At 37.7% G+C, this 27931-nt stretch overlaps 1 protein-coding gene across 1 annotated transcript; it reads left to right on the top strand.

The window, feature by feature from the left end:
* Positions 1 to 6435: 6435 nt before the first annotated feature.
* On the top strand, positions 6436 to 27093 carry LOC131519999 (C-type lectin domain family 1 member B-like). The gene is made up of 7 exons (XM_058743675.1): positions 6436 to 6571; positions 8442 to 8533; positions 10553 to 10648; positions 21090 to 21203; positions 21849 to 22000; positions 25264 to 25370; positions 25766 to 27093. The coding sequence occupies exons 2-7, from the start codon at positions 8467 to 8469 to the stop codon at positions 25896 to 25898; spliced, it is 669 nt and encodes a 222-aa protein (XP_058599658.1). The 5' UTR covers positions 6436 to 6571; positions 8442 to 8466; the 3' UTR covers positions 25899 to 27093.
* Positions 27094 to 27931: the final 838 nt, after the last annotated feature.

The following is a 27931-nucleotide window of genomic DNA, read 5'->3' as shown; positions in this document are numbered from 1 at the left end:
GTTGTGTTTAAATCATTTATTCATGTCTTACCACAGAGAATGTGGGCTATGAAACAGACCTAAGGTTAATTCTAAAAGAAAAAGTTTGCATTCAAAAATATATATATATATGTGGGAAAGCGGTAAAAGTATATCCAATGTTTCACATCACACTTTAGTAGATATTTCACACTCACTGTAAGGAAAGGACATTTGGCCTTTAGGTTTTATTTAATGTCATTATGAAGGAAAGGAAGGTATAATTTTCCATTGTCCATGAAGTGACCAGGAAGCCAGTCAAATTCTCCTATAAATCCATCAGAGAAGATGTATTTATACATCTAATTAAAAAGATTTATAAAATATTTTTATATCTACTTATATTTATATCTATTTATATCTATTTAATATCTTTATTTATACATCTAATGAAAAATATTTATAAAATATTTTTAAAGATTTTAATACTAAGGTTAATCTCTATTTATACATCTAATTAAAAAGATTTATAAAATCTTTTTTATATCTATTTATATCTATTTTATATCTATTTTATATCTATTTATATCTAATATCTATTTATTATACATCTAATTAAAAAGATTATAAAATCTTTCTTAAGATTTTAATACTAAAGTTAATATCTAGGGATAGTTTAACTGAAAATATTAAAGAAATTACTAATAAATATCAGATAAATGTTACTTTTTCTTCAGGATATTTAGAACTATTTTGTTGTTGTTGTCCTTGTAATCTCTTATTACTACAATTATCCTAGGTTTTAAGCAAACTGCTAAGGTAATTTTACAGTTTATTGGAAGGCTAATATCACACAATCTTAAAACCTTCATCATTTCACGAAGTAAACAAAGGGGAAATAGCCTCAAAATTGTTTTGTCTTAGACGTTACTATAGTTAAGAGTGGTTCTACATCAACATGCTCCTATGATCAGCCAACGTGTCTGACTTAGACTGCCATCTACATCTTGATAGTTCCATGCAGAATGGATCCTGTTCTGTAAATTAGCTAATAGGCATGCAGACTTTGCAGAGGTCCATAAAACAAAAGCAAAAGGAGGAGGGGGGATTATAGACCAATTCGTAGAACGTATCCTTGGAGAAAGAAAACCTAGGGCTATAGTATTGGACATGGAGAAAGAAGAGATGGGATCACAAGACTCAGATTCTCAGCCGACCAATATAGAGATAATTCAATTCTGTCCAAACGGTTACTAGCTCCCACGTAGGACAGGACATGGGATATTTTAATCCATCAGGTAAAATAGCCATTTTTATACAGTATTAATTCAACTGAAACTCCTTCAACCGTTTAAAATTTTAAAAGTAGAATGCATTTCGAGGTAATGCTTCACTTCAAATCTACCTTCATAAATTACAAATGCACTCTTAATGTGCATGTTTATCCTCTCTATGTGTCATTTGAAGACACTTAAAAATATTTAATAATGGTAAGTAGACTAAACATGTTGAAATTAATAGACTTAGACCACTGTCACTGACTTTGTGTATGTGTTGAAGTTGAAGAACTTTCAACTTCGAAATGATATTTCCGGTGAAAACAAATTTATAACAATTTGTGGATACCTCTTTCTGAAGAGAAGAAACTAAATTGATTTGGTAAATCATTCTCTGAAATGCCCTGCAACGTTTTAATTCATAAAACATATACAAAACAGGATACTAACTAGATATGTATGCAGTGAAAAACATAATAATTCTGATCTTGTGACCTCGAGAAAGCAACGTACATATATAAGATCAATATAATACAAGTGACACGGTCTCTGAGGACACTTTTCACTTATTATTTGCATTTTAACACTAAATTTAATCTCAAAATCTTATAGATATAACTCATATCCTTTTTGTTGGTTTCACTCAAACTTAAAAAGTATAATTTGTTAAACAAAGACTGCAAACAAATCAGTATCATTAAGGTTACATCTAACACACTGGAGCTGCTATTAACATAAATTCCTCCTACTCACATGTACGTACATACATAGCAAAACAACCCTGAACAAATTTTTGAGATTATTATTCAAGTTTCACTGCTTAGAAAATTATTCTCAAGCAACTAATTGATAGACTACCTTGCCCAGCTATTTTCCTCTCATATTATATTCTTAAAAGACTTAAAAGACATATATATATATACATATATATATGCATATGTATATATATATATATGTATATGTATGTGTATATATATATATATATATATATATGTATATGTAAAGATTGGGTCATGGAGTGCCTGGGTGGCTCAGTCAGTTAAGCATCTTACTCTTTTTTTTTTTTTTTTTCATGTGTATTTATTTTTTGGAAAGAGAGACACAGGCTCAAGTGGGGGAGGGGCAGAGAGAGAGGGAGACACTGAATCCAAAGCAGGCTCCAGGCTGAGCTGTCAGCAAAAAGCCTGATGCAGGGCTTAAACTCACAAGCCAAGAGATCGTGACCTGAGCCGAAGTCGGATGCTTCAGCGACTGAGCCACCCAGGTGCCCCAAGCATCTGACTCTTGATTTCAGCTCAGGTCATGATCTCAGGGTGGTGAGATCAAGGTTGTGTAGACTGCTTGAGACTCTCTCTCTCTCTCTTTCTCTCTTAAAAAAAAAAAAAAAAAAAAAAAAAGTTTGGGGCATGTCAAAGGAATACACAAAGGAGCCAACCTGAAAAACTTCCCAATGGCCAAAACTGGAACAATGTAAGCCACAAAATAAATAAAGCAGCATTCAATCATAACTGAAGTAGAAAATTAATATCCGTGAGCCTATGCTATTATAAATGATTTAATAAAGGAAAGAGGAATAAAGGGGAGAAAGACAAATCTTCAGGGAAACGTTTCAAATACTCCTCTTCAACATGTTTAACCCCACCCAGAGTGGACAAAACTTGATGACCTTTTACAAAGGAAAGGCAGACAACGGTAACTTTACAGTGGGAACACCTGGCAAACACTAAATTACTCAAGCAATAAGGTTAATATCCACAGTGATATCATGTGGATAACATCTATCTGTGGTGAGATTTGATTTCACCTTTGGAACTGCCATTCTAGAAACCCATAACTCCAGTCTGAACATGTGAAAAAATATCAGAAAAACAAAAGTGAGAGACATTTACGTACAACCTAATGACAAGAAAAGACGGCAAGTGTCACAGTTCAAAGTAGACATGGTGACTAAATGTCATGTTGTAGCCTCAATTGAATCTTTAAAAACAAAAAGGATATTAATGGAAGAAGTGATGAAATTCTAACACAGTCTGGAGATTCTTCATTAGCAATGTATCAAGGTTGAGTACTTTGGGTTTTGATTGTAGTAACAAAGGATTACATTATGGAAACTGGGTGGGGACTGTAAGGAAACTGCACTATGTAACCTTTCTGTAAATCTAAAATTATTATAAAATAAACAACTGATTTAAAAAAAACACTTAAGGAATACTCTTGTACAACAGGGTGTAACACTTAGCCCTGCTAGTCATTGGAAGAAAATAGAAGATATAAAAACTATCAATAATTTTGCAAAAGGTTACAATAAAGGTCTTTCTGTTTGCTTAATAATTAAATGTTTTATTGAGTGGTTATTGTCTTGTTAAAATTTTGTTTGTACTCTACTTACATAGTAAGAAATACTTCTTTCTTCAAAAAGCAAAATATTTACTACTAATGGCTATAACCAATTAGCTCATGTTATTCAAATACTAAATAACACAAAAGTAAAAAAGCTTGCACCATATTTAGTATATAAGGGAAGTCAGAAAATATGAAACTGAGTCTTAATTTTTATAATCAGAGAAATAAAGCATAAAGATTTTGAAAAATGTAATACCACTGATTAATTTTAAGAATAAGTATGCTTTGGAGATGACAAATATTGTGTTCCAATGTTAATATTTTCTTAAGAGTCTCCTCTTTTCCATATTTTATTTTTTTTATTATTTTTTTTTTTTTTTATTTATTTTTGGGACAGAGAGAGACAGAGCATGAACGGGGAGGGGCAGAGAGAGAGGGAGACACAGAATCGGAAACAGGCTCCAGGCTCCGAGCCATCGGCCCAGAGCCTGACGCGGGGCTCGAACTCACAGACCGCGAGATCGTGACCTGGCTGAAGTCGGACGCTTAACCGACTGCGCCACCCAGGCGCCCCTCTTTTCCATATTTTAAACGTCGATTTCTTTGAGCTTGTTTTTTGGTTCTTAATGCTATTCAACAGCTACCTGAGGCTTATATGAAGTAACAGGTTCTTGAGTGGACTCTAAGTTTAGGATTGTTTTGTGTTTCTCTACTTGTGTATATTCTTGAAATGAAGACAAAAAAAAAAAACCAACAAAAAGCTAACAATGCCTATTACTTTTATTATTACCTAGTAATAACAAATGTGATTTGTTTTTTAGAAACTTCAAACTATTTCAGGATTGTGATAACACCCGCAAAGTGCTTAGCACAGTGCTGACTTCTTATAAAGTGTTCAGTAACCTGGGTGAATTGATACTTAAAACTTTGAGAAAGCAATTTGTAAGGTAAAGCATAATCATAGGAAAGACTAAGAGAACTATGTTGGATGTGAAAGTTTAAAGAAATAGTGGTGGCTCAGTCAGTGAAGTATCAGCTCTTGATTTTGGCTCATGGGTGATCTCACAGTTCTTGAGCTCGAGGCCCACCTCGGGATCCGTGCTGACAGCACGGAGCCTGTTTGGAACTCTCAGTCCCTCTCTCTGCCCCTCCCCTGCTCATGCTCTCTCTCTCTCTCTCTCTCTCTCTCTCTCTCTCAAAATAAATAAATAAAAGTAAAAAAAAGAATCGGTGAAATTTTTGGAAGTAATGGGGTACATGTGCTGTGTGATGAAAATAATTATGACTGTATATTATTGGTTGAAAAAAGATAAAATGCTATAAAAAGGTGTAGTAATGAAAAGACAATGATCAACAAGTGGGACAGAGAATTTACTTTTTGATTAAGAGGAGGAGTAACTAAGAAGAATGGAAACATTTGATGGATTTACAAATGTGGGCAACTAAAGCCTTAAGCAAATAGCTTCAGGGTCTAATATTGCAATCACAATGGTGTTGAGTGCTGAGCTTGCGTGATGGCTATTGTGGTGACATCTTTAGAGGTTGGGGAGAGCAGGACAAACATAAGAAATGGCTGTTAGAAAACAAAAGGATGGGGCGCCTGGGTGGCGCAGTCGGTTAAGCGTCCGACTTCAGCCAGGTCACGATCTCGTGGTCCGTGAGTTCGAGCCCCGCGTCAGGCTCTGGGCCGATGGCTCGGAGCCTGGAGCCTGTTTCCGATTCTGTGTCTCCCTCTCTCTCTGCCCCTCCCCCGTTCATGCTCTGTCTCTCTCTGTCCCAAAAATAAATAAAAAAAAAACGTTGAAAAAAAAAAAGAAAACAAAAGGAACACATAGACAGACTAGAAATAGGATTACTCTTTCCCAGGCTGCCCCATTTATCCTTTGACTGTGCTCATTCTGTTTGAACACTTCTGTAAACGCTTGTTTTTAATATCGTAGGGAATGTTGCCTCAGACTACAAAGGAGGAAGCTAACATATTTCTGTTCTTTATAATTACAGACTCGAGGGGAAGGGCACCAAAAATCATTAAGACTTGAAAATTAGTGCAAGTATGTTCTGTATTTATGCTGGAACAACTGAAAAGCAGACTGCAAAGATACCATGATGGGGGGGGGGGGGTGGAGTTTGAAAACATAAAGCAATTGAATTGAGATGTCTTTTAAAGGAACCAGGGATTGAATGACTCTCAATCTGCCTTAAGACTTGAGAATTTATTATTCAAAATATCTTCCAGATAAATGTGAGGAATAACGGACTATTAGTGTTCATGGAATTTCACGTAATTGATACTATGCTAGTTTAGAAGGTAGATTTCCATGTCTTGTTAAGCAGAGTTTCTATTTAGAACCCCAAAGGTTTGGGGCGCTTGGGTGGCTCAGTCGGTTAAGCATCCGACTTCGGCTCAGGTCACGATCTCACAGTTCGTGAGTTTGAGCCCTGTGTCGGGCTCTGTGCTGAGAGCTCAGAGCCTGGAGCCTGTTTCAGATTCTGTGTCTCCCTCTCTCTGACCCTCCGCTGTTCATGCTCTGTCTCTCTCTGTCTCAAAAATAAATAAACGTTAAAAAAAATTTTAAATACAACCCCAAAGGTTTGTGTCTGTAATAGAGATAGGCTTAGAAGCTTAGTATTTGTTAGTGATGGTCTAGTGGTGATGGTGGCCTTTTGTTTTTTTTAACAATGATGTGTTTGGATTTTGTGCAAAATGGGCATGGCCCTTTAAATTATTTTGTCCTTTTATCTTCTCTGCTGAAAAAAAAAAAAAAACAACCGCCTATTTCCGTAATCAAAGATGCAAATGAGAAGCCAGAAGTTCAAATATGAACGGTGTTCTGACATGTTCACATGTAGCTGACAAACACCGAAGCCTATTGGGTCACCAGAGCAGAGGGTATGTAGAGCCCAGAAGAATCTATTCCATTTGCCCATTGGGGCTCACCTCTTCTGTTTGGATAGGACTCCAGTGCCAGCAGAAGCTCACCGCACTAACACAGGTATCACCAACTCTTATCTATAGCTGTTGCTCTCAGCACATCTCACTGTTACTAGGGCCACTTGATTGTGTATAGAGATTACAAAGAATAGAATTTTTTTTTATTTTATATTTGAGAGAGAGAGAGAGAGAGAGAGAGCAGGGGAGGAATAAAGAGAGAGGGAGACACAGAATCTGAAGCAGACTCCAGGCTCCAAGCTGTCAGCACAGAGCCAGACACAGGGCTCAAACTCATGAACCGTGAGATCATAACCTGAGCCGAAGACCGACGCTTAACTGACTGAGCCACCCAGGCGCCCCACAAAGAATAGAAATTTTAAAAAGCAGTCCAGTAAATCTAGCCTTGCAGCACACGAGCCAACCAGTTCAGATTTTACAATTGCTTTTCAAGGGGAGTATCTCCTGTAATTTTTCATGGTTTACCATCGAATACAACTATAGTTTTCCAGGCAAATATTTCAATTTATCTCTTGGATTAACCACGTGAGTTAATGGAGCAAAAGAGCACATCGATGAAGGTAGGATACGAATAATTAATTATTTAATCAATGTTTCTCTCTTTCATATCCACGTCTTGTCTTTGCTTATTTATGTGATAGGGCTTCCACATTCTGATATACTCCAGACTTGGCAAACATATGTAAAGCATTATAAATACTTTTCTCTATGATCATAAGTTTCTGGGAGAAGTTATCACGTTGGAAATTATTAAATATCATCAACTGAATACTATGAACATCCAGACACCTATATATATCTAATTATGTTGTAAAAGATAACAATGAAGCATAATTCTCTGAAAAATTAAAATACGTATAAAGTGTTTAATTTGATGGTACGCTGGCAAACCGGTCATGATAAGAAATTTTAAGTTTTTTATGGAATCAGGAGTTTAGTTCATATAAATTTCTTTGTTTGATTTTAAAATACTTGAAACAGGAGTGCCTGGGTGGCTCAGTTGGTTAAGCCTCCGGCTTCAGCTCAGGTCACGATCTTGTGGTTCGTGGGTTTGAGCCCCACATCGGGCTCTGTGCTAACAGCTCAGAGCCTGGAGCCTGCTTTGGATTTTGTCTCCCTCTCTCTCTGTCCCTCCCTCGCTTGCACTCTGTCTCTCTCTCCAAAATAAATAGACATAAAAAAAAAATACTTGAAACAAATTCATTAATTCTTCAAAAAATTGCAAGGAGAACTGGTTGCTTTTAGCTTATGCTTTCAAATATTATGGAAATAACACAACACACCCACTGGATGACGACTAAACCAAATTGTCCTAATTGTAGGACATTCATTTCCAACATCACGTTAGAAGACGTGACAATAAGCCTTTAGGAGACTGCTGGAAGTGTCTCCAAACAGTCTCCACTGTTTGAGCCATAAAACAGAAAGAGTAAAGATAAATTGAAAAAAATACATATCAGGAAAGATCATGAGGGAGAAATTTTAGAATAACCTATTATGTAACATTATCTTTACAATACAAATGATGCATACAAATTTTCTGTGTATTATTCTGGGTAGGGACAATTTTTAAGTGTAGTGTAAATATTTCAAGGATCGTTGACAGTGTTGATCTTTTAAAATTAATTTAACACCACATTCGGAAAATTACAAGTGGCAAGCAAAATGACAATTACCTAAGCATCTAAAGATAGATGCAAATAAATAAATAAATATGAACAAAGAGAGATGCTGATAACTGATAAAAAAATAATCTGAGGCAAAAAGCTTTCTTGGAAGAAAATTGCAAAGGTAAAATCATGCATTAGCAGTTAAATGGCACGAAACACTAATTTCAGTGGTCTAGAGAAAACCCATGGGCAGAACCTCAAAACTTACTTTTTAAAAAAACTGCCAATTTTTGTGTCTTTTAGAATTGTATCCTAAAATTTCTCAGAGATGAATGAAACACATACAACATATATGGATATCAAACATCCTCCTAAGAAGCAGATGCCCAAAAAAAGTGAGTATTTTTCCCCAATCCTTACTGAATTCTTTTTTTTTAATATAAATCATTTTGGATTTAAAAAAAAAAATTTAAGTTTATATTTATTTTGAGAGAGGCAGAGACAATGGGAGCGAAGGAGAGATAGAGAAAGGGAGAGAGAGAATCCCGAGCAGGATCCACACCATCACTGTTGAGTCCAACGTGGGGCTCGAACTCACAAAACTGTGAGAGTATGACCTGAGTCGAAACTGAGAGTTGGGTGCTCAACCGACTGAGCCACCCAGTCCCCCCCCTTACTGAATTCTGATATTATTTTCTGTTCCTTGTTAAGCATTTCTTCTAAAGAAGTTCATTATAATTTAGCATATGACACATTATGTCTAACTTATTTTCAAGATTCTGTCCTTTAAAAGACTTACCTGATGGACTTTACCTCGTAAGCAGAAAACAATTCCATTGATCTCCTTTATTTGGGAAACACCCTATCCTGCCAACTCTCTTCATGCATTCATAACTTACATGCTTTCTCAGAAATAATAAGAACATGAAGTGGTGACCACATCCCTGTTTACTCAAAAGTGAAAACTTACACTTCAAGTTCCAATCAGACAAAGGTAATGAGAATGGAATCTTCTATAGAAAAAGGTGAAGTGCCCGTAGAGGACCTAGCTTCCCATTGCTTAGCCTATGTGTATGTGATTCAAGTAACATAAAACAAAAGCCACTGTGCCAAGAGTCAGCTTACCCACTTTCACAATATTGCTTCAACTGTGTCTTATACTCTAAAGAAAAAGCCATGTTGAAAAACCGATACCCAAAAAAAAAAAAAAAAAATTTAAAAAAAAAAAAAAAAAAAGGGGCGCCTGGGTGGCGCAGTCGGTTAAGCGTCCGACTTCAGCCAGGTCACGATCTCGCGGTCCGTGAGTTCGAGCCCCGCGTCAGGCTCTGGGCTGATGGCTCGGAGCCTGGAGCCTGCTTCCGATTCTGTGTCTCCCTCTCTCTCTGCCCCTCCCCCGTTCATGCTCTGTCTCTCTCTGTCCCAAAAATAAATAAAAAATGTTGAAAAAAAAAATTTTAAAAAAAGAAAAACCGATACCCGTGGTTAGTATATTCCAGAGAATTAAAGTCATGTGGGTGCCATAGCCATACATTCATTACTGAGGCAAGGATGGAAATTATTTCTTTTCAGTTTGTTTGGAAACATCTGAATCTCCTGATGTCACTACTGACTCATTCTATGATGTTTCAAGAAATAATACTTGATTAACATTATTTGATTCATGTCTGTGATTATAGTTTCTTCTTTTTTTAATGTTTATTTATTTTGGAGAGGGAGAGGGAGAGAGAGCAAGCAGGGGAGGGGCAAAGAGAGAGGGAGACACAGAATCCGAGGCAGGCTCCAGGCTTCAGGAGCCCCACGTGCGGCTGTAACTCACAAACTGTAAGATCATGACTTGAGTTGAAGCCGGAGGCTTAACAAACTAAGCCACCCAGGCGCCCCTACGATTTCTTCTACGTAATGGCAATGGCTGTTCCTAATGATGAGAACAGTAGTGAGACTCCAGTGAGGAAACTGCGGATGTTTATGTATGTATGAAAACACATGATATTACAAACTAATAAATATCTTCTGATTGTGGGTCAATAAAAGGGATTTCTACTTTTATGTATGAAAGTGATATATTTTAGAAGCATTTTTACATTTTTAAAACAAGTGTATAGATCTAATATTCCACTTTGAATCCCTAAACCATTGAGATGAATCAGGGGATTTTTTTTAATAAAGTGAGAATAAGTGACTTCCCTAAGAAATACTTGGTAACAGAGTAGGGAGGAGAACACAGACGTGTTACTCTTGGTTCACTATTGTTTCCAACTGATCAATGTTCTTCTCAACTTATAAATCCCAGTTTGAGGACATTCAAGAGTTAGGGCCTTTAATTTACGGGAAAGTCTCCCTCAAAATCCTGGTCTTTAATTCAGTCGTTTTTTTTTATGCTGACCTCCTCAGTGTCTCACTTTCTCTCTGGCCAGGGCCTTCAGTGCCATTTGTCTGGTGTCTCGCTGTAGTGATTCTTGGAATCCTCTGTTTCCTTCTCCTTGTAACAACTGCAGTCTTGGGATCCATTGGTAAGTTAATCAGGATCTGTGCCCTGAACCGAATATCTCCTGCTTTAAGAATTACTATTTCTTTTACAGAATTTTTTAAATATTCATTTATTTTGAGAGAGAGAGAGAGAGAGAGAAGAGAGCGTGCAGAGGAGGGGCAGAGTGAGAGAGAGGGAGAGAGAGAATCCCAAGCAGGCTCTGTGCTCTGAGCACAGATCCTGAAGTGGGGCTCGATCCCACAAACTGTGAGATCACGACCTGAGCCAATATCTAGAGTCAGACACTCAACTGACTGAACCACTAGCCATTCCTAGCAATAACCCAGGAATTACTATTTTTACTGCTTTTCTTCTTCTGGGGGTTCCATAGCTATGATCTCTAGTTCTACCCAGGAAACCATGCCACCTTCACCACTAATGTAATTACTTGGCCATTTACAAAATTCCTCAGAAGCTTCTGATGTATCCTTTACTCTTTTTTCTGTCGTTGTTGTTGTTGTTTTAATTTTATTTAAATCCAAGTTAGTTAACACGTAGTGTAATAATGGTTTCAGGAGTAGAATTTAGTGATTCATCTCGTATATATAAATAACACCCAGTGCTCATCCCAACAAGTGCCCGCCTTCATGCCCATCACCCATTTAGCCCATCCCCCCACTCAACACCTGCCCAGCAACCCTCAGTTTGGTCTTTGTATTTACAAGTCTCTTATAGTTTGTCTCCCTCTCTGTTTTTACCTTATTTTTCTTTCCCTTCCCCTATGTTCATCTGTTTTGTTTCTTAAATTCCACATATGAGTGAAATCTTATGATATTTATCTTTCTCTGCCTGGCTGATTTCACTGAGCGTCCTACATTGTACTTCCATCCACATTGTTGCAAATGGCAAGATATCATTCTTTTTGATGGCTGAGTAATATTCTGTTGTATATATATACCACCTCTCCTTTACCCATGTGTCAGTTGGTGGACATTTGGAGTCCTTCCATAACGTAGGTATTGTTGATAGTATTGCTATAAACTTTGGAGTACATGTGCGCCTTTGAATCAGCATTTTTGTATCCTTTGGATAAATAGCTAGTAGTACAATTGCTGGGTCATAGGGTTGTTCTATTTTTAATTTTTTGAGGAACCTCCATACTGTTCTCCAGAGTGGCTGCTCCAGTTTGCATTCCCACCAGCAGTGTAAAAGTGATCCTCTTTCTCTGCATCCTCGCCAACATCTGTTGTTGCCTGAGTTGTTAACGTAAGCCATTCTGACAGGTGTGAGGTGGTATCTCTTTGTGGTTTTGGTTTGTATTTCCCTGATGATGAGTGATACAGAGCATCTTTTCATGTGTGTGTAGGCCATCTGGATGTCTTCTTTAGAAAAGTGTCTGTTCATGTCTCTTGCCCATTTCTTCACTGGATTATTTGCTTTTTGAGTGTTGAATTTGTTAAGTTCTTTATAGCTTTTGGATACTAACCCTTTATCTGACATGTCATTTGCAAATATCTTCTCCCATTCTGTCACTTGCCTTTTCGTTTTGCTGATTGTTTCCTTTGCTGTGCAGAAGCTTTTTATTTTGATGAGGTCCCACTAGTTCATTTTTGCTTTTGTTCCCCTTGCATCTGGAATAATGTCTAGTAAGAAGTTCCTGTGGCTGAGGTCAAAGAGGTTGCTGCCTGTTTTCTCCTCTAGGATTTTGATGGTCTCCTGTCTTACATTTAAGTCTTATATCGATTTTGAGTTTATTTTTGTGTATGGTGTAAGAAAGTGGTCCAGGTTCATTTTTCTGCACGTCGCTGTCCAGTTTTCCCAACACCATTTGCTGAAGAGACTGCCTTTTTTCCATCGGATATTCTTTCCTGCTTGGTCGAAGATTAGTTGACCATACGTTTGTGGGTCCATTTCTGTTCCTATTTTGTTCCATTGATCTGAGTGTCTGTTCTTGTGCCAGTACCATACTGTCTTGATGATTATTAAAGCTTTGTCATACAGCATCAAATCATTTTGAACACCTAGGAAACTGATTTGAGGATTATTGAATGCAACAATCTGAGTAATTGGAGCCAGAGAACTTGGCATGTATGTGGTGCAGAGAGGTGAACTGGGGGAGTGAAAAGCCATGGAGCCAAGGATAAGGAGCCGTTTTCAAGGAGAGAGGACAGAGAGAGAGAAAGAGAAAGGGAGAGAATGCAGCACATCAGGATCATGCAAGAAAAGCACTCCCCCAAAAAGTAGTTGGAGAGAAAGAGAGACTGAGTGAAAAGGTGAAAACACTTGTAGGGGACTGGACAAAAAATCTGTCCCCCCAAACCACTGACAGGGAGAAAGGAGAGGGTTTCAATACTGCCAGGATCCTATAAACAGTGGAGTATAAGTCTGAAGTCTTGATCTCAGTGCCTGGCAGTGTCTGATGAGGAAGTAGGACAAATCCCTAGGAGCAGGCAGCACTATCTGAGGGATCCATGTTCCACAGGGGGAAAAGTGGTTCCCCTGATTAGACTTCATTTGGTAGAGGCCATGTGGTCTCCCTACAGGCAAAAGTCCAGGCAGACCCTGTGGAGAGTAGCCACATTTACTGATATTGGAACAAAGACACTGGAGGGCAGCAAAACCTGGTGTGGGCTGCGTGTTGTGATTTGCCATAAACTCTGGGACTCTGCCACTGTGTGATCACGAGAGCATTTTTCTGGGACAAGCCGGTGCCTGGCCATTGCTTGGTGAGACACTCCCCCAGAGAGTTGGCTTGGGTCCAAGCCACAGGGGTCTCTGAAGTTCAGGGTTTTGAAACATAGCCTCCTCTGAGATAAAACTCTGGAGGGAGGTGCTGGCTGGCAAGTGGACAACCTGGACGTGAACAGGATAGATGCAAGGATCAGACAGAGGCCTGAGTCAAAGGGGAGGTGTGCTTGATTGCAGGTCGGTGAGGGCATGTGGTTCCTGCACCAGAGATTATGAAGCTTGGTGAAGCCATTTCACTTCTAGTGAAATGGTGTGCGCACAGATGGACCCCAGTAAGTAAAGCAGAGCCACCAAGTGGAGAACTGAGTCATAACACCAAGCCCTGCCCACCTGTGCCCTTTAGGCACATCCCCCAGAAGACCAGCAAAAATTCCTTCCACCTGCTTATAGTCTACAGACTAGAGTGTGCTGCAGTTTGAGTTCTGGAAACTGAACTAGGGGAAACTGGACATGACTTCAATCGCGTGGTCATTCTGTTTATTGGTTCATTTATCTGCTCATTTTTTTTGTTTCTGTTTTTGTTTACGCTGTTTTCTTTTTTATTTGTTTTTTTTTTTCCTTTCTCTTTCTTGGATACAGAAAGAGCAAATTCTTTATTTTTATTTTATTTTTTAATTGACTTTTATTTTTTTATTTTATTCTATTTCATCATTTAATTTTTTAATTTTTTTAACTTATTTTTTCTTTCTCTTTTTCTCTATTCTATATAGCCTTTTTCAACAAGCAGACCAAAGCATACCTAGGAACTAGCTTCCTTCATTTGCTTTTGTGTGTGTGTGTTGTTCTTACTTTTTCAATTTTAATTTTTTATTTTTTTATTTTCATCCTCCAAAATGACAAGATGGAGGAACTCACCACAAAAGAAAGGACAGGAAGAAATGATGGCCAAGGATTTAATCAACACGGATATAAGTAGGATGTCTGAACTAGAATTTGAAACCACGATTATAAGAATACTAGCTGGGGTTGACAAAAGCATAGAAGACACCAGAAAATCCCTTTCTGTGTTGATAAAAGAATTAAAATCTAGCCAGGCCAAAAGTAAAAATGCTCTAAGCTTTACTCTTAAAGCCTGGATCACATTCAGGATGTTTCCAGGGAAGGTTGCCTTTGAGGTTTCGTTTATGATCAATCGTGCTGGGTGTAGAGAAAATTTCTCTCTCCTCTATGACACCTCCTCTCGATGAACTCTCCAGTCCTGTTGGCTTTACCTCCATGTCTCCGGTTGGCAGCTCAAATTTACTTTTTAAACGTTTTTTATTTATTTTTTGGGACAGAGAGAGACAGAGCATGAACGGGGGAGGGGCAGAGAGAGAGGGAGACACAGAATCAGGAACAGGCTCCAGGCTCCGAGCCATCAGCCCAGAGCCCGACGCGGGGCTCGAACTCACTGACCACGAGATCGTGACCTGGCTGAAGTCGGACGCTTAACCGACTGCGCCACCCAGGCGCCCCTCAAATTTACTTTTTAAATTGTTTATTCTCATAAATGTTTCATACAATCATTAATACATGTCTCCTGTACTATTCCAATCGCCGGCTAATTAACTCTGAAGTCAATAGACTTTCAAATTCCTAGTGAAACTGCCAAATAAATTTCAGATCATGAAATTTCTGGCATTTCTTGGCACTTGGCAAGTGCCAAGTGGATTTGGCACTTGGCACTTGGATGACCAAGTGCCAAGAAACCATTAACAGTTTTTTTATTCGCTCCTGATTTATGTTAAAATTTCCCTCCTTACTTACCTTTGTTTCCACGAATCATAATCTTATTTCAACCAAATAATTTTTAAAAAATTTTTTGGGGCGCCTGGGTGGCGCAGTCGGTTAAGCGTCCAACTTCAGCCAGGTCACGATCTCGCGGTCCGTGAGTTCGAGCCCCGTGTCAGGCTCTGGGCCGATGGCTCAGAGCCTGGAGCCTGCTTCCGATTCTGTGTCTCCCTCTCTCTCTGCCCCTCCCCCGTTCATGCTCTGTCTCTCTCTGTCCCAAAAATAAATAAAAAAAAAAAAAACGTTGAAAAAAAATTTAAAAAAAAAAAAAAATTTTTTTAACGTTTATTCATTTTTGAGAGACAGAGACAGAGCATGAGCGGGGGAGGGGCAGAGAGAGAGGGAGACACAGAATCAGAAGCAGACCGCAGGCTCTGAGCTGTCAGCACAGAGCCTGATGTGGGACTCGAACTCACGAACTGCGAGATCATGACCTGAGCCAAAGTCATCTGCTCAACCGACTGAGCCACCCAGGCGCCCCTCAACCAAATAATTTTAAGCTTCACAGTTCATAGCTCAAGTGCCATAGACTCTCACTGCTCTTATCAAGATTTAGTACATTTTCTTAAATAAATATTTAACACAAGTTTCAAAGACTTTAAGTGGTTGATTTTTTAAAGGTATATTTATTTTTGAGAAAGAGACAGAGTATAAGCGGGGAGAAGCAGACAGAGAAGGAGACGCAGAATCCAAAGCAGGCTCTAGGCTCTGAGCTGTCAGCATAGAGCCTGACACAGGGCTAGAACCCATGGTCCACGAGATCACTACCTGAGCCAAAGTCAGACACTTGACCAAGTAAGCCACCCAGGAACCCCAAGTGGTTGATTTTTTTAATGATTGTTTTCATTCATTATGGTTGTTCTGCTAAGGAGCAGTCCCACGGAACTAATCATGCCACCATTCTGGCAGAAACACTCCTCTATGTGTATTTTTAATGTACTCTTTAGAAGTTTTGAAAACCTCTATATTCTTTAGACACAACCCCTTTCATGACAACTTACACATAATGGATGCTTATCTAGTATCTTCTGGATTGAAATAGAGATCCAAAAAAACTCACACAAATACAGCAAAGAGAGAAGGGTGAAGAACAAAGAAAGAAGGGTGAAAAACAACCTCAGCATGATTCAACTGATATAATCAGAGTGCCTCACGATACCATGATGCAAGTTTTTTTATTCCTTATTCATTAATGAACACCTAGAAGAATTTCCAAGCTACGTTTTTTTTCCACTGTTTTCTTTCTTCAAGCTCTGAGAGATGAGTTTCATGCCAACATTATTTTTATTTTATTGTTTTTTCACAAATTCAGTTTAGTAAATACATCATAGTATGATCATTTTAAAATGTAGTGCATAGACGGGGCGCCTGGGGGGCTCAGTCGGACTTCGGCTCAGGTCATGATCTCACAGTCTGAGTTGGAGCCCCGCGTCGGGCTCTGTGCTGACAGCTCAGAGCCTGGAGCCTGCTTCGGATTCTGTGTCTCCCTCTCTCTGCCCGTCCCCCGCTCATGCTCTGTCTCTCTCTCTGTCAAAAATAAAAATAAACATTAAAAAAAATTTTTTTAATGTAGTGCATAAGGGTGCCTGAGTGGCTCAAGTCAGTTAATCATTCAACTCTTGATTTCGGCTCCAGTCCTCATCTCGCAATTCATTACATTGAGCCCCACATCAGGCTCTGCACACTGACAGCATGGAAGCTGCATTGGAGTCTCTCTCTCCCTCTCTCTATGGCCCTCCCCCACTCACATGCACCGGCACTTCTTCTCTCTCAAAATAAATAAATACACATTTTTTAAAATAAAATAAGTAAAATATAGTGCATGCATCCTTAACTTGAAACGATTTGAAGATCAATGGATATAACTTATTTTTTACTAGTTATAGGTTACTTGAAATTCATTGTGGTGAAAAATGTAGGACTCCATTTATGGTGGTGGTATTAATTTTTCCTTTAAAGTAAATTTACTTAAGTTGAAAAATAGTCAACACAAAATACTGTTTATATAATTATATGGATTGAGTAAAAATATGGCAAAAATTTTCATGTAGTATATAAATGACTGGGGTTTGTAACAAATACAAAACACTAATTCAAATGAATACAGGTGCCCCTATATTTATGTTTATTTATTTATTTTTTTTTTTGAGAGAGAGGGAGACACAGAATCCAAAGCAGGCTCCTGGCTCTGAGCTGTCAGTACAGAGCCTGACACAAGACCAGAACTCATGAACCATGAGATCATGACCTGAGCCGAAGTCAGGTGCTTAACCAACTGAGGCAACCAGGTGTGCCTACCCCTATATTTGTAAGAGCAGTATTATTAGCAATAACCAAGAAATGGAAACAGCTCATGTATCCATCAACTGAGAAATGGATAAAGAAAAGATGGTACACACACACACACACACACACACAAGGAAATATTATCTAGCCATTAAAAATAATGAACCCTTGGAGCACCTGGGTGGCTCGGTCTGTTGGGCGTCTGACTCTGGCTCAGGTCATGATCTCCCGGTTTGTGGGTTCGAGCCCCACATCGAGCTCTGTGCTGACAGCTTGGAGCCTGGAGCCTGCTTCAGATTCTGTGTCTCCCTCTCTCTCTCTCTCTGCCTCTCCTCCACTTGTGCTCTGTCTCTCTCTCTCTCTCAAAAATAAATTTTAAAAAATGTAAAACAAAAAATTAAAAAAAAAAATAATGAACCCTTATCATTTGCAATGACATAGAAGGGCCTAGAGAGTATAATGTTCAGAGAAAGGCAAGTACCATATGGCTCCACTCGTATATGGAATTAAAGAAACAAAACAAATGAACAAACAGAAGAAAAAAGAGATGAACAAAAAGACCCTTAAATAAAAAAGAACAAGCTGGTGGTTGCCAGAGAAGATGTGGGTTGGGAGATGGGTCAAATAGTAAAAAAAAAAAAAAAAGACTTAGAGTAACTTATCTTGATGAGCACTGATTAATGTAGAGTTGTTGAATTATTATATTGTGCATCTGAGACTTAAGTAACACTGTATGTTAATTACACTTCAATAAAAAAATAAAAGAAATGAACGATTGGGTTTAAAAAGCAGTTCTTAATAAGAGTTTGAGTTTTTAAAAGGAGTATTTTTTATTTTAAAAATAACATATACCTTTTGAAATATACTTATTTCTCCTTAAAAATAAGTCAAATATGATGTGTAAGCATTAAACTGTTCTCTTTAAAAGACACGTTCTGGGGCACCTGGGTGTCTCCAGTCGGTTGAGCATCTGACTTAGGCTCAGGTCATGATCTCACAGTTTGTGGGTTCCAGCCCCACATCGGGTTTTGCGCTGACAGTGCAGAGACTGATTCAGATTCTCGGTCTTTCTCTCTGCCTCTCCCTCACTCACATGCGCACATGCACTCTGTCTCTCAAAAATAAAAATAAACATTAAAAATAAATAAATAAATAAATGATAAATAAAAATAAAAGACATTCTGATATATGTTAATTTAAATATATATTCCATTTTACATATGCACACCATATTTTTATCCATTCATCTGTCAGTGGACACTGAGGTTGATTCCATTTCTCAGCTACTGTAAATAATTCTGCTATAACGATAAGGGTGCATATATCTTTCTGAATTAGTGTTTTCATTTTCTTTGGATAAATATACAGTATTTGAATTACTGGAATGTATGGTATTTCTATTGTTTATCTCTTGAGGAGCCTACTGTTTTCCACAGTAATTTACCAATTTCCATTCCCTGCAACAGTGCATAAGAATTCCCCTGAATGTTATTCAGCCATAAAAGAGAAAAAGATCTTGGCCTTCATGACAGTACAGTTGGACCTAGAGGGTATTATGCTAAGTGGAATAAACCGGTCGGAGAAAAATAAATACCAAATGATTTCACTTATATGTGGAATTTTTTAAAGAAGTACACACAACCAAAAAACAGAAACAGACCCATAAATACAGAGAACAAACTCACGGTTCCCAAAGGGGAAGGTGGTAGGTGGAGAGCAAAATGGGTGAAGAGGAGTGGAAGGTACAGGCTTCCAGTTATGGAGTGAGTAAGTCACGGGGATGAAAGGTGTACCATAAAGAATGTTGTTAGTGGTATCATATTAGCTTTGCAAAGTGCCAGATGGTAACTACACTTGTGTAAACATAGCATAATAGATAAAATTGTCAACATCTGAAAGTAACGTGAAATTATGTGTTGACAATATTTCAACAACAGTTTTAAAAAATTTTAAAAATTTTAAAAATTAAAATGTAAGCATTCACCATGAATATTTTTAAAGGTTCTAGTAGAAAATCACCCTTTGCATACCACAGTAAGTGGGACATGTAGGGCTAACCACAACCAAAAATATTATTGAACAAAATTAATAAATTCGTCAAGGTACTTTTATCACGTAGCCAGGACCAACATTCTATGTTGTTGCAAATATCAAAGAATTCATATAATAAAGTATTACAAACAGTTTGTGTAGCATTGTAAACAATCAAATATTGCTTTTATCCTTTTATAATCAAAACACAAAAATAATGAAAACTAAACCACATAACCATTCAGGGAAGTTTTTATCATAGTAGCATAGTAAGGATATTCCTTAGATAGAATCAGAAGTGAACAGTTCAGAAAATGATTCTGTATGAGAAACATTGAGCTGTATAAGAACTTTTGAGTTCAAAGTGACTAACAGCCAAGTATGGAGTTAGTAATGTTATAGTTGTAGGATTGCAGCATAAGAAAATTTGGGAAAGAAGTTGTGCCTCTGAATTATTCTTCATGATTCCCATATCTTTGCACTTGTACTCATCCTTTACTTAGCAATCAAGTGATGTTTTAAAATCTGATTATTTGGCTTTCCTTTTAACTGGCTCTCAAAAGCTAAACAACCCCCATATCAATGACACTCAAGGAGTAACAAGTTCTGGGGTAGTGAAACAGTCTTTATAACGATTAAGGCCATTAACATAACTAGCAGAATATTGAACATTACTGATATTTTGCAAGTGAATTGTGGAACTTAAAAACATTAGGGGCGCCTGGGTGGCTCAGTCGGCTAAGCGTCCGACTTCAGCTCAGGTCACGATCTCACAGTTCGTGGGTTCGAGCCCCGCATCGGGCTCTGTACTGACAGCTCAGAGCCTGGAGCCTGTTTCAGATTCTGTGTCTCCCTCTCTCTCTGACCCTCCCCCATTCATGCTCTATCTCTCTCTGTCTCAAAAATAAATAAACGTTAAAAAAAATAAATTTAAAAAAAAAGAGAAAAAAAACATTTAGACTGCAGTTCTTATATTAATAACTTAATGTCCATATAAGGGGTTTTTATGATGCGCTTTCTGTTTTCCTTTACAGCCTTATACTCCTAAAATCCCTTGTACACAGCATATCTTCTGGATGTACTGACTAATTGAACCAAGTTAATGCGTCATTTTGTCACCATTTGTCTACTTTAGAAAATTGAGTGCACAGATCTAGAATTTTATTGTCTACCTTTTTCACTCTACTATCTCTGTATGATCCATAGACAAAAAGCAACTTTAAGATTAACACTAATATGTGAGGTCTGGCTGACCTGTCACACTATTCTAGAACCTACCTTTAGCCAGTCAACCCTTTTCTGAATTCTAAGAGTAGCTCTTTGCTCTATCACCCACCATATAAAGTCCTCTAATCTCATACTATCTCCATTATAGTGAGTGAGTTCCTTGAAGGCAGAAACTTTTCATTTCTCACTGTTGCTGTTGTTCTCACTTATCACGGTGTGGTAAGATGTCTTGTCATCAATTAATGTATTTTCACTAAATGAGGTGTAAGTCTGTAAATCATATGCAGAGAAGAGTTGCCAAAAAAAAGCACAATAATAAAAATGGTCCTTAGTTCTGAACGTTAACTAACATATTAAAATTATAATGTTGTCTTTTATTCAGTCCCATATGGTTTCCCTCAAGCTAATGATATAAAATAAAGTTTTCCAGGGTCATACGACAAATGAAACGCAGAAGCTTCCACTGGACAATAGGACCCAGCAAGACGAGTCCACATTTAAAAACACGACTATCATAGAGTTTCCACTTAACACAGGTATGAATGTGTTTCCACTTAACACAGGTATGAATCTGAATGGATTGAAGAATAAGACCAACAGATTTCTTCTCTATTTCCCTCAATCTTCTTCTTTTCTGCTCATTTAGATTTTCTCACAGATTAAACGAACTAGAGCCCCATTTTCAATCTTATTCAACTGAAAAAACTCAGTCTTTCCCAGAGCTTAGATTTTTCAGTATGTACTATATCACCATCTCTCAAAATGGTATTTTTTTTTCTACAAAAAAACCCCTGTAGATCTCCCTTATCATATTCTCTGATCATTATCACACCCCTTAATACTGGTACGTAGTCAGGTGCTATGTTAAGATGAGCTTTGTACCTACAGATTTTCCTTGTCTGAAAAATACAGAGAGGTTACTTTCCACTGTGAAGTCCTTTTGGTAGCGGTTGTGAGGGAAAATGCCAATCTTTTTAGAAGGTTTTCCTAGAGATTTTTGGATGTTTGTAAGATATGTGACCTTCTTCCCAAGTCATGGCTCTTTTCAGAAAGCAGAAATAAAGCCCATCAGTCTCATAGAATAAATGTTCCTAGAATAACTAGGACTCAATCTCTCAGCCCAGGGGTGCCTATGAGGGTACTTACCGAGTGGTCTCCGGGCGATATCTTTTGTTTTCAAGGACACAAGAGGAACATATGTAAAACTCAATGGTCATGCTGTGGAAATAAATGTTATCATTTTTCACGTGATTTCAACACTTTTCAAGACAGTAAGAATATCTGCAAGAATATGGGCGCCACACTTGTTAAGATAGAAGATGAAGAAGAACTGGTGATGTATATGTTCTGTTCTCTACCCCACACTGTATTTGTCTAGCCCTTAGTTGTAGGTTAAATCTTAGCACTCAATAATATTCGAGTGATTTGAAGAGTTTACTGTCATCAGCTAACTCGGATCCAGACAGTGGTCACGTTAAAGTGAGACATACCAATTGAAATGAGGTTAAAAGTTCATGTAACTCAACTGATTCATCCACAGTTAGAATTTCCACAGTATAGCAAATGTAAAGTCACACATGAAGCAATGAGAAAATATTTATCTTTGGGGCGCCTGGGTGGCTCAGTCGGTTAAACATCCGACTCTTGATTTCTCTCAGGTCATGATCTCACAGTTAGTGAGTTGAAGCCCTGCATCAGGCTCTGTGCTGAAGGTGGGGAGCCTGCCTGGGATTCTCTGTCTCCTTCTTTCTCTGCTCCTCCCCCACTCATGCTGTGTGTGTGTGTGTGTGTGTCTAAAAATTAATAAATAAACTTTAAAAAAAATTATTTACCTTTAAAGCATATTGCTTTATCACAGATAACTCTATATCCCATATCAACAATTTCATAGAAATTTATTTTCAGCCTCTCTGAGAAAAATCATTATACCTCTGACAAAATCAAGAAATATAGCATTGTCACTGAGCTTGATGTAAAACAAAACCTCTATATAAATTTAAAATTGAAGATCAGCTCATTCCAACTCATATTACATTAACTCATATTAGCTTCCAAAGAACCTAACTAAATGTTTCATAATCCTTATCATTATGCCTTGCTTTGAATATTGAAATGATTTACTATTATTTCTACCAAAGAGCTAATATATATTAACATTCTAAGTTAAGGGTAATCATTTAATATCCTCTCAAATATAGATTGACTGTAAAAATCACTCAGTTTTTGGTACTAGTCCAACTGTCCATATACTTGGCTTTCAACTGCTTTAAAATAGCTATAAAAATATAAAGAACTTTAAAATCATCAACAAAACCAAGCAAATGTGGAATCCAGAAAGAAGACATTTGTAAAGTTTGAATTAATCTCCTTTTTACTCCAATACAAAATTGTATGTATGGTAAGGGTGTTTACTAGATTTACTGTGATCATTTCTCAATACAAGCAAATAGTGAATCATTGTGTTGTACACTTGAAACTAATATAATCTTATATGTCCATTATATCTCAGATTTAAAAAAAGAAAATTATAATTGTAATATTAATAGGATAAATTTTTATTTTTTTTATGTTTTTATGTTTATTTTTGAGAGAGAGACAGCGTGAGCAAGGGAAGGGCAGAAGGAGAGGGAGGCACAGAATCCAAAGCAGGGTTCAGACTCCGAGCTGTCAGCACAAAGCCTGATACAGGACTTGAACTCATGAACTGTGAGATCATGACCTGAGCCAAAGTCAGCCACCCAACCGGCTGAGCCACCCAGACACCGCAATAGGATAAATTTTTAAATCCCAATTTGATTACAGAGATGGTAAAGAATTTATATAAAAATATAATATATTGAAAAGATGTTAGAGTGATAAAAGAGTGAGTGTGACATCTGTTCAGCATAAATTAACAAGCACATTAAGTGACAAAATACATTATCATCTTCTTAGATGAGAACTATAGAATACACATGAATAGTGACCACATTTTCACAAATATTATATAGCTATACTCATCCTGACCCGAATTATTATAGAAGCACTGGAAAACATGTGAGATGTGTTAGCCTGTGTAACTCTGGCTTTAACTATGGTGTGTATTCCATAACTGAGTACATCTTCAGCCTTTCCATAGGCTTACAGAAATTTCAGAATGTTGTAAAAGATGTATTCATTAATCCTCTCTTGACTTACCCATAAGCGATGCATCTGTTGACAAAAGAAATCTCAACTTGGGGTTCACTGTTATACAGAGGGTCCAAGTATGAGTTTCAGGATCTAGAAACTGTATCTTTCCTACAGGTTATCTTCATTGAGAATTAATGTCATGTATACGCAAACCCTGAAATTGATGCCAAAGCTTTGTATTTAGATGCACACATCTCTGGGTAGAGTGACTAAGCTTTCATCATCTTCCCAAAGGAGTAGAAGACAAACAGAAAAATAAAAACGGAGGGTGAAAGTTAAAGCAGAATGGAGAAAAATAGAAAGTACAGCCAGAAACCCTCAATTTAACCCCCTTTCACTTGTTGTCTTGTGTGACTAAATCAACTGGAGCGTCAGTCTCTTCACTTGGAAAAGGTGGAGAGTAGGCAATGAAACTGGCTGTCATGGTAACTACACCTGGAGTGAGCAGAGCATAACGTGTGGAAAGTTGAACTGCTATACTTACTGTACCCCTTAAATCAATAATTGTGTGTCGACTGTTTTCAAATAAATAAAAAAGAAATGAGTGACCTATTATAACCCCCCTGTGAAAGACTGCATTTTCCTTACAGTACAATGCAAGGAACATTTGCATTTGCATTTGCAAGGAACAAGTACAATTGCAACATTTACATGTGCAAATGCTTTGTAAAAATTAAAGTACAAGGTGAATATCGATTATTTAATACTTACTAAGTAGTTTCCAGCCAGCTATAGAAATGCTTATCTGATGGGGTAAGGACTCCTTCCTCAAGATGCCCATTTTGCAAGAAATAAATGTGGTGCTTGTGTAACAAAAATATAAGACAACATTGGTAAAAAAAAAAAAAATCTCATATCTATCACACCTGCACCCCAATGTAAAAATCAGACTTTGTTCAGAACTCATCTTTGAGCTACAGGAATAAGTTATGAAAAGAAATTAAAAAACAAACATGGTGAAAAGAAGGGAGTCTTCTTTAATGACTCATTCATGCCTCGGTATTTAATAAAATATCAATAACTGAGATTTCATTATTTTACAATTTAAATAGAATTGGGATGAAGTTAATTTTCTGTTTTGTTTTTTTTTTTTAATTTTTTTTTTCAACGTTTATTTTATTTTTTGGGACAGAGAGAGACAGAGCATGAACGGGGGAGGGACAGAGAGAGAGGGAGACACAGAATCGGAAACAGGCTCCAGGCTCTGAGCCATCAGCCCAGAGCCTGACGCGGGGCTCGAACTCACAGACCGTGAGATCGTGACCTGGCTGAAGTCGGACGCTTAACCGACTGCGCCACCCAGGCGCCCCAATTTTCTGTTTTATGTTATACACAATAATAAAATAATAAAAATAACAAGATTGTTACTTATATTCAGGAACATAAAAAGATTTTTGCTCATAAAATATGTTCCTTTTATTACAGAACTTCATTCGAAGTCAGATGCACTTGTACACTTGGATTGGGCTCTCCCGTAAAGGAACCAACAGGTCATGGAAATGGGAAGATAACTCAAATCCCTTTCTCCAAGTGTAAGTTTCTAGAATAGATACTAACTAGTAGGTTCTATAATCACAGATGTGCATTTACATTTCTGAAAGTATATAGGAAAAACATGCACACATAAATATATAGGCATACATACATACACACATATGTGTGTGCTCACACACACACAGAGATCACACACACACACACACACACACACACTTCCAAAGGACTTATGTTCAGGCAATGAGTATGTGGAGAGAGAGAGAGGCTTTCCAACTTTATGCTTTCTTCTTTATCAGTTACTCTGGGATAGCCTAGGGTGTAATTGTAGTTTCTACAAGGAAAGAAAAGACACATCACCTTAATTTTGGACCAATATTTTCTATTCTGTCTACATCCGCGTATATTTCACATCATTTATATGTTCCTATTTCAGGATAAGTGACTGGAAAGAGACAAAAGGTGGAAACTGTGCAAGTATGACAAAAATGAGGATGATTGCTTCTGACTGTTACAAACTACTGCCCTTTACTTGTGAGAAGAGAATTCCCTGTGTGGCTACCTCATAATAGGAACAACAAAAGACAAGGACGATATTTTTTCTTGTAAAGAACCAGACTTCTTAAAGTCCTAGAGTCTTCCTCTCTCATTTCAGAATGTCCTTGCTTTTTTATGGGCTGTACCAATATGCCAGCCTCTGGCAGAGATGATGCTGGAATATTGGGTGCACCAGCGTGAGCGACATCAGACCCCTCACCTCTGCCCTTTCACGTGGAGACAGCCACGTTATGAGCACAGGTTGGTGGAGTAAGAGTATCAGCTTTCCTGATGAGGATTAAGAAGGAAACTTCTCCATACTGTTTCTACAACTCACACGGATTTAGGAAGGAATCCCGCAAACTTCAGTCACCAGCATGCACGTTTTGTCTGGAAATCAATGCCACCAGTCATTACAAGGATTATTCTCTATGAATGTGTATGCATTTCTATTTGATTCCTTCCTTTTTAAGAGGAAGACTGTGTTGTATCCTAGAAAGCAATAGGATCTCGAATCAGATTGGAGTCTCAGTTAGCTATGTGCCCTCTGGCAACTTGAAACTTCTGGGTCATAATTTCCTCATCAGTGGGTAACTACAAACTGCATTTGCAAAGTGGCTGTACCATTTTGCATTCGTATCAGCAGGGTATGAAATTCCATTTGTTTGAATCCCTCCAACATTTAATGCTGCCAGTTTTTAAAACCAGTTTCGTAAGGGTACAGCATAATTAAGTGTGGTTTTAATTTGTATTTTTCTAATGAATAATTCTAGCCATATTTTCATGTGTTTTTTTGTTAATCATGTATCTTTTGTGGTAAAGTATTGATTCAAATTTTTGCCTACTGTTACTTCATTGTTTTCTTGTTGATGAGTAATGAAAGTTCATTATATGTTTGATACTGATATTTTATCAGACATGTGTTTTATGAATATTGTTTCCAGTCTCTCATTCTTACCTTTTATTCTCTTAACATTGTCCTTAGAAGTTTTAGAAGAAAAGAAGGGCAGAGTTTTAGTTTGATAAAGTGTAATCATTTTTTTTTAAGTCATGACTTCTGAGGGGTTTTTGGTCCTATGAAAATTTCAATTTACCTGAGGTTGAATTTTTTTCTCCTATGTGGTCTCTAAAAGCTGTAAGTTTACAGTGAATTCTACACTCTACATCAAATTAATTTTCGTATATGACATGTTTCCTTTCTTTAAACTTTTGCATATAAATGTCTAATTATTCTAGTATCACTTGTTGAAAACAGTGTTCTCCTACTGAAATATCATTGGCGCTTTTGTCAAAAATCAATCAACCATATATTTGTGAATCTATTTCGAAACTCTCTATCCTGTTCCATTGATCTGAGTATGTATCTTCTTTCATCAGTATCCTTTTTTTTTTCTTTTTTTTTTTTTTTTTAAATTTTTTTTTCAACGTTTTTTTATTTATTTTTGGGACAGAGAGAGACAGAGCATGAACGGGGGAGGGGCAGAGAGAGAGGGAGACACAGAATCGGAAACAGGCTCCAGGCTCCGAGCCGTCAGCCCAGAGCCTGACGCGGGGCTCGAACTCACAGACCGCGAGATCGTGACCTGGCTGAAGTCGGACGCTTAACCGACTGCGCCACCCAGGCGCCCCTCCTTTTTTTTTTCTTAAGTAGGAGTCCATGCTCAGCGTGGAGCCCAATGTGGGACTTGAACTCACGACCCTGAGATAAAACCTGAACTGAGATCAGGAGTCGGACACTTAACCCACTGAGCCACCCAGGTGCCCTACCAATATCTTAATTATTGTGCCTTGTAGAAGTCTTCAAGTATGGTAATATGAGTTCTCCTACTTTGTCCTTTCTCAAAATTGTTTTTTTTCTAATATATGAAATTTATTGTCAAATTGGTTTCCATACAACACCCAGTGCTCATCCCAAAAGATGCCCTCTTCCATGCCCATCACCTACCCTCCCCTCCCTCCCACCCCCCATCAACCCTCAGTTTGTTCTCAGTTTTTAAGAGTCTCTTATGCTTTGGCTCTCTCCCACTCTAACCTCTTTTTTTTTTCCTTCCCCTCCCCCATGGGT

This window comes from Neofelis nebulosa, chromosome 8, assembly GCF_028018385.1.
Source record: "Neofelis nebulosa isolate mNeoNeb1 chromosome 8, mNeoNeb1.pri, whole genome shotgun sequence".
NCBI lineage: Eukaryota > Metazoa > Chordata > Mammalia > Carnivora > Felidae > Neofelis > Neofelis nebulosa.
The sequence above is the reverse complement of the archived record's forward strand: the minus strand, read 5'-3'. Positions and strand labels throughout refer to the sequence as shown.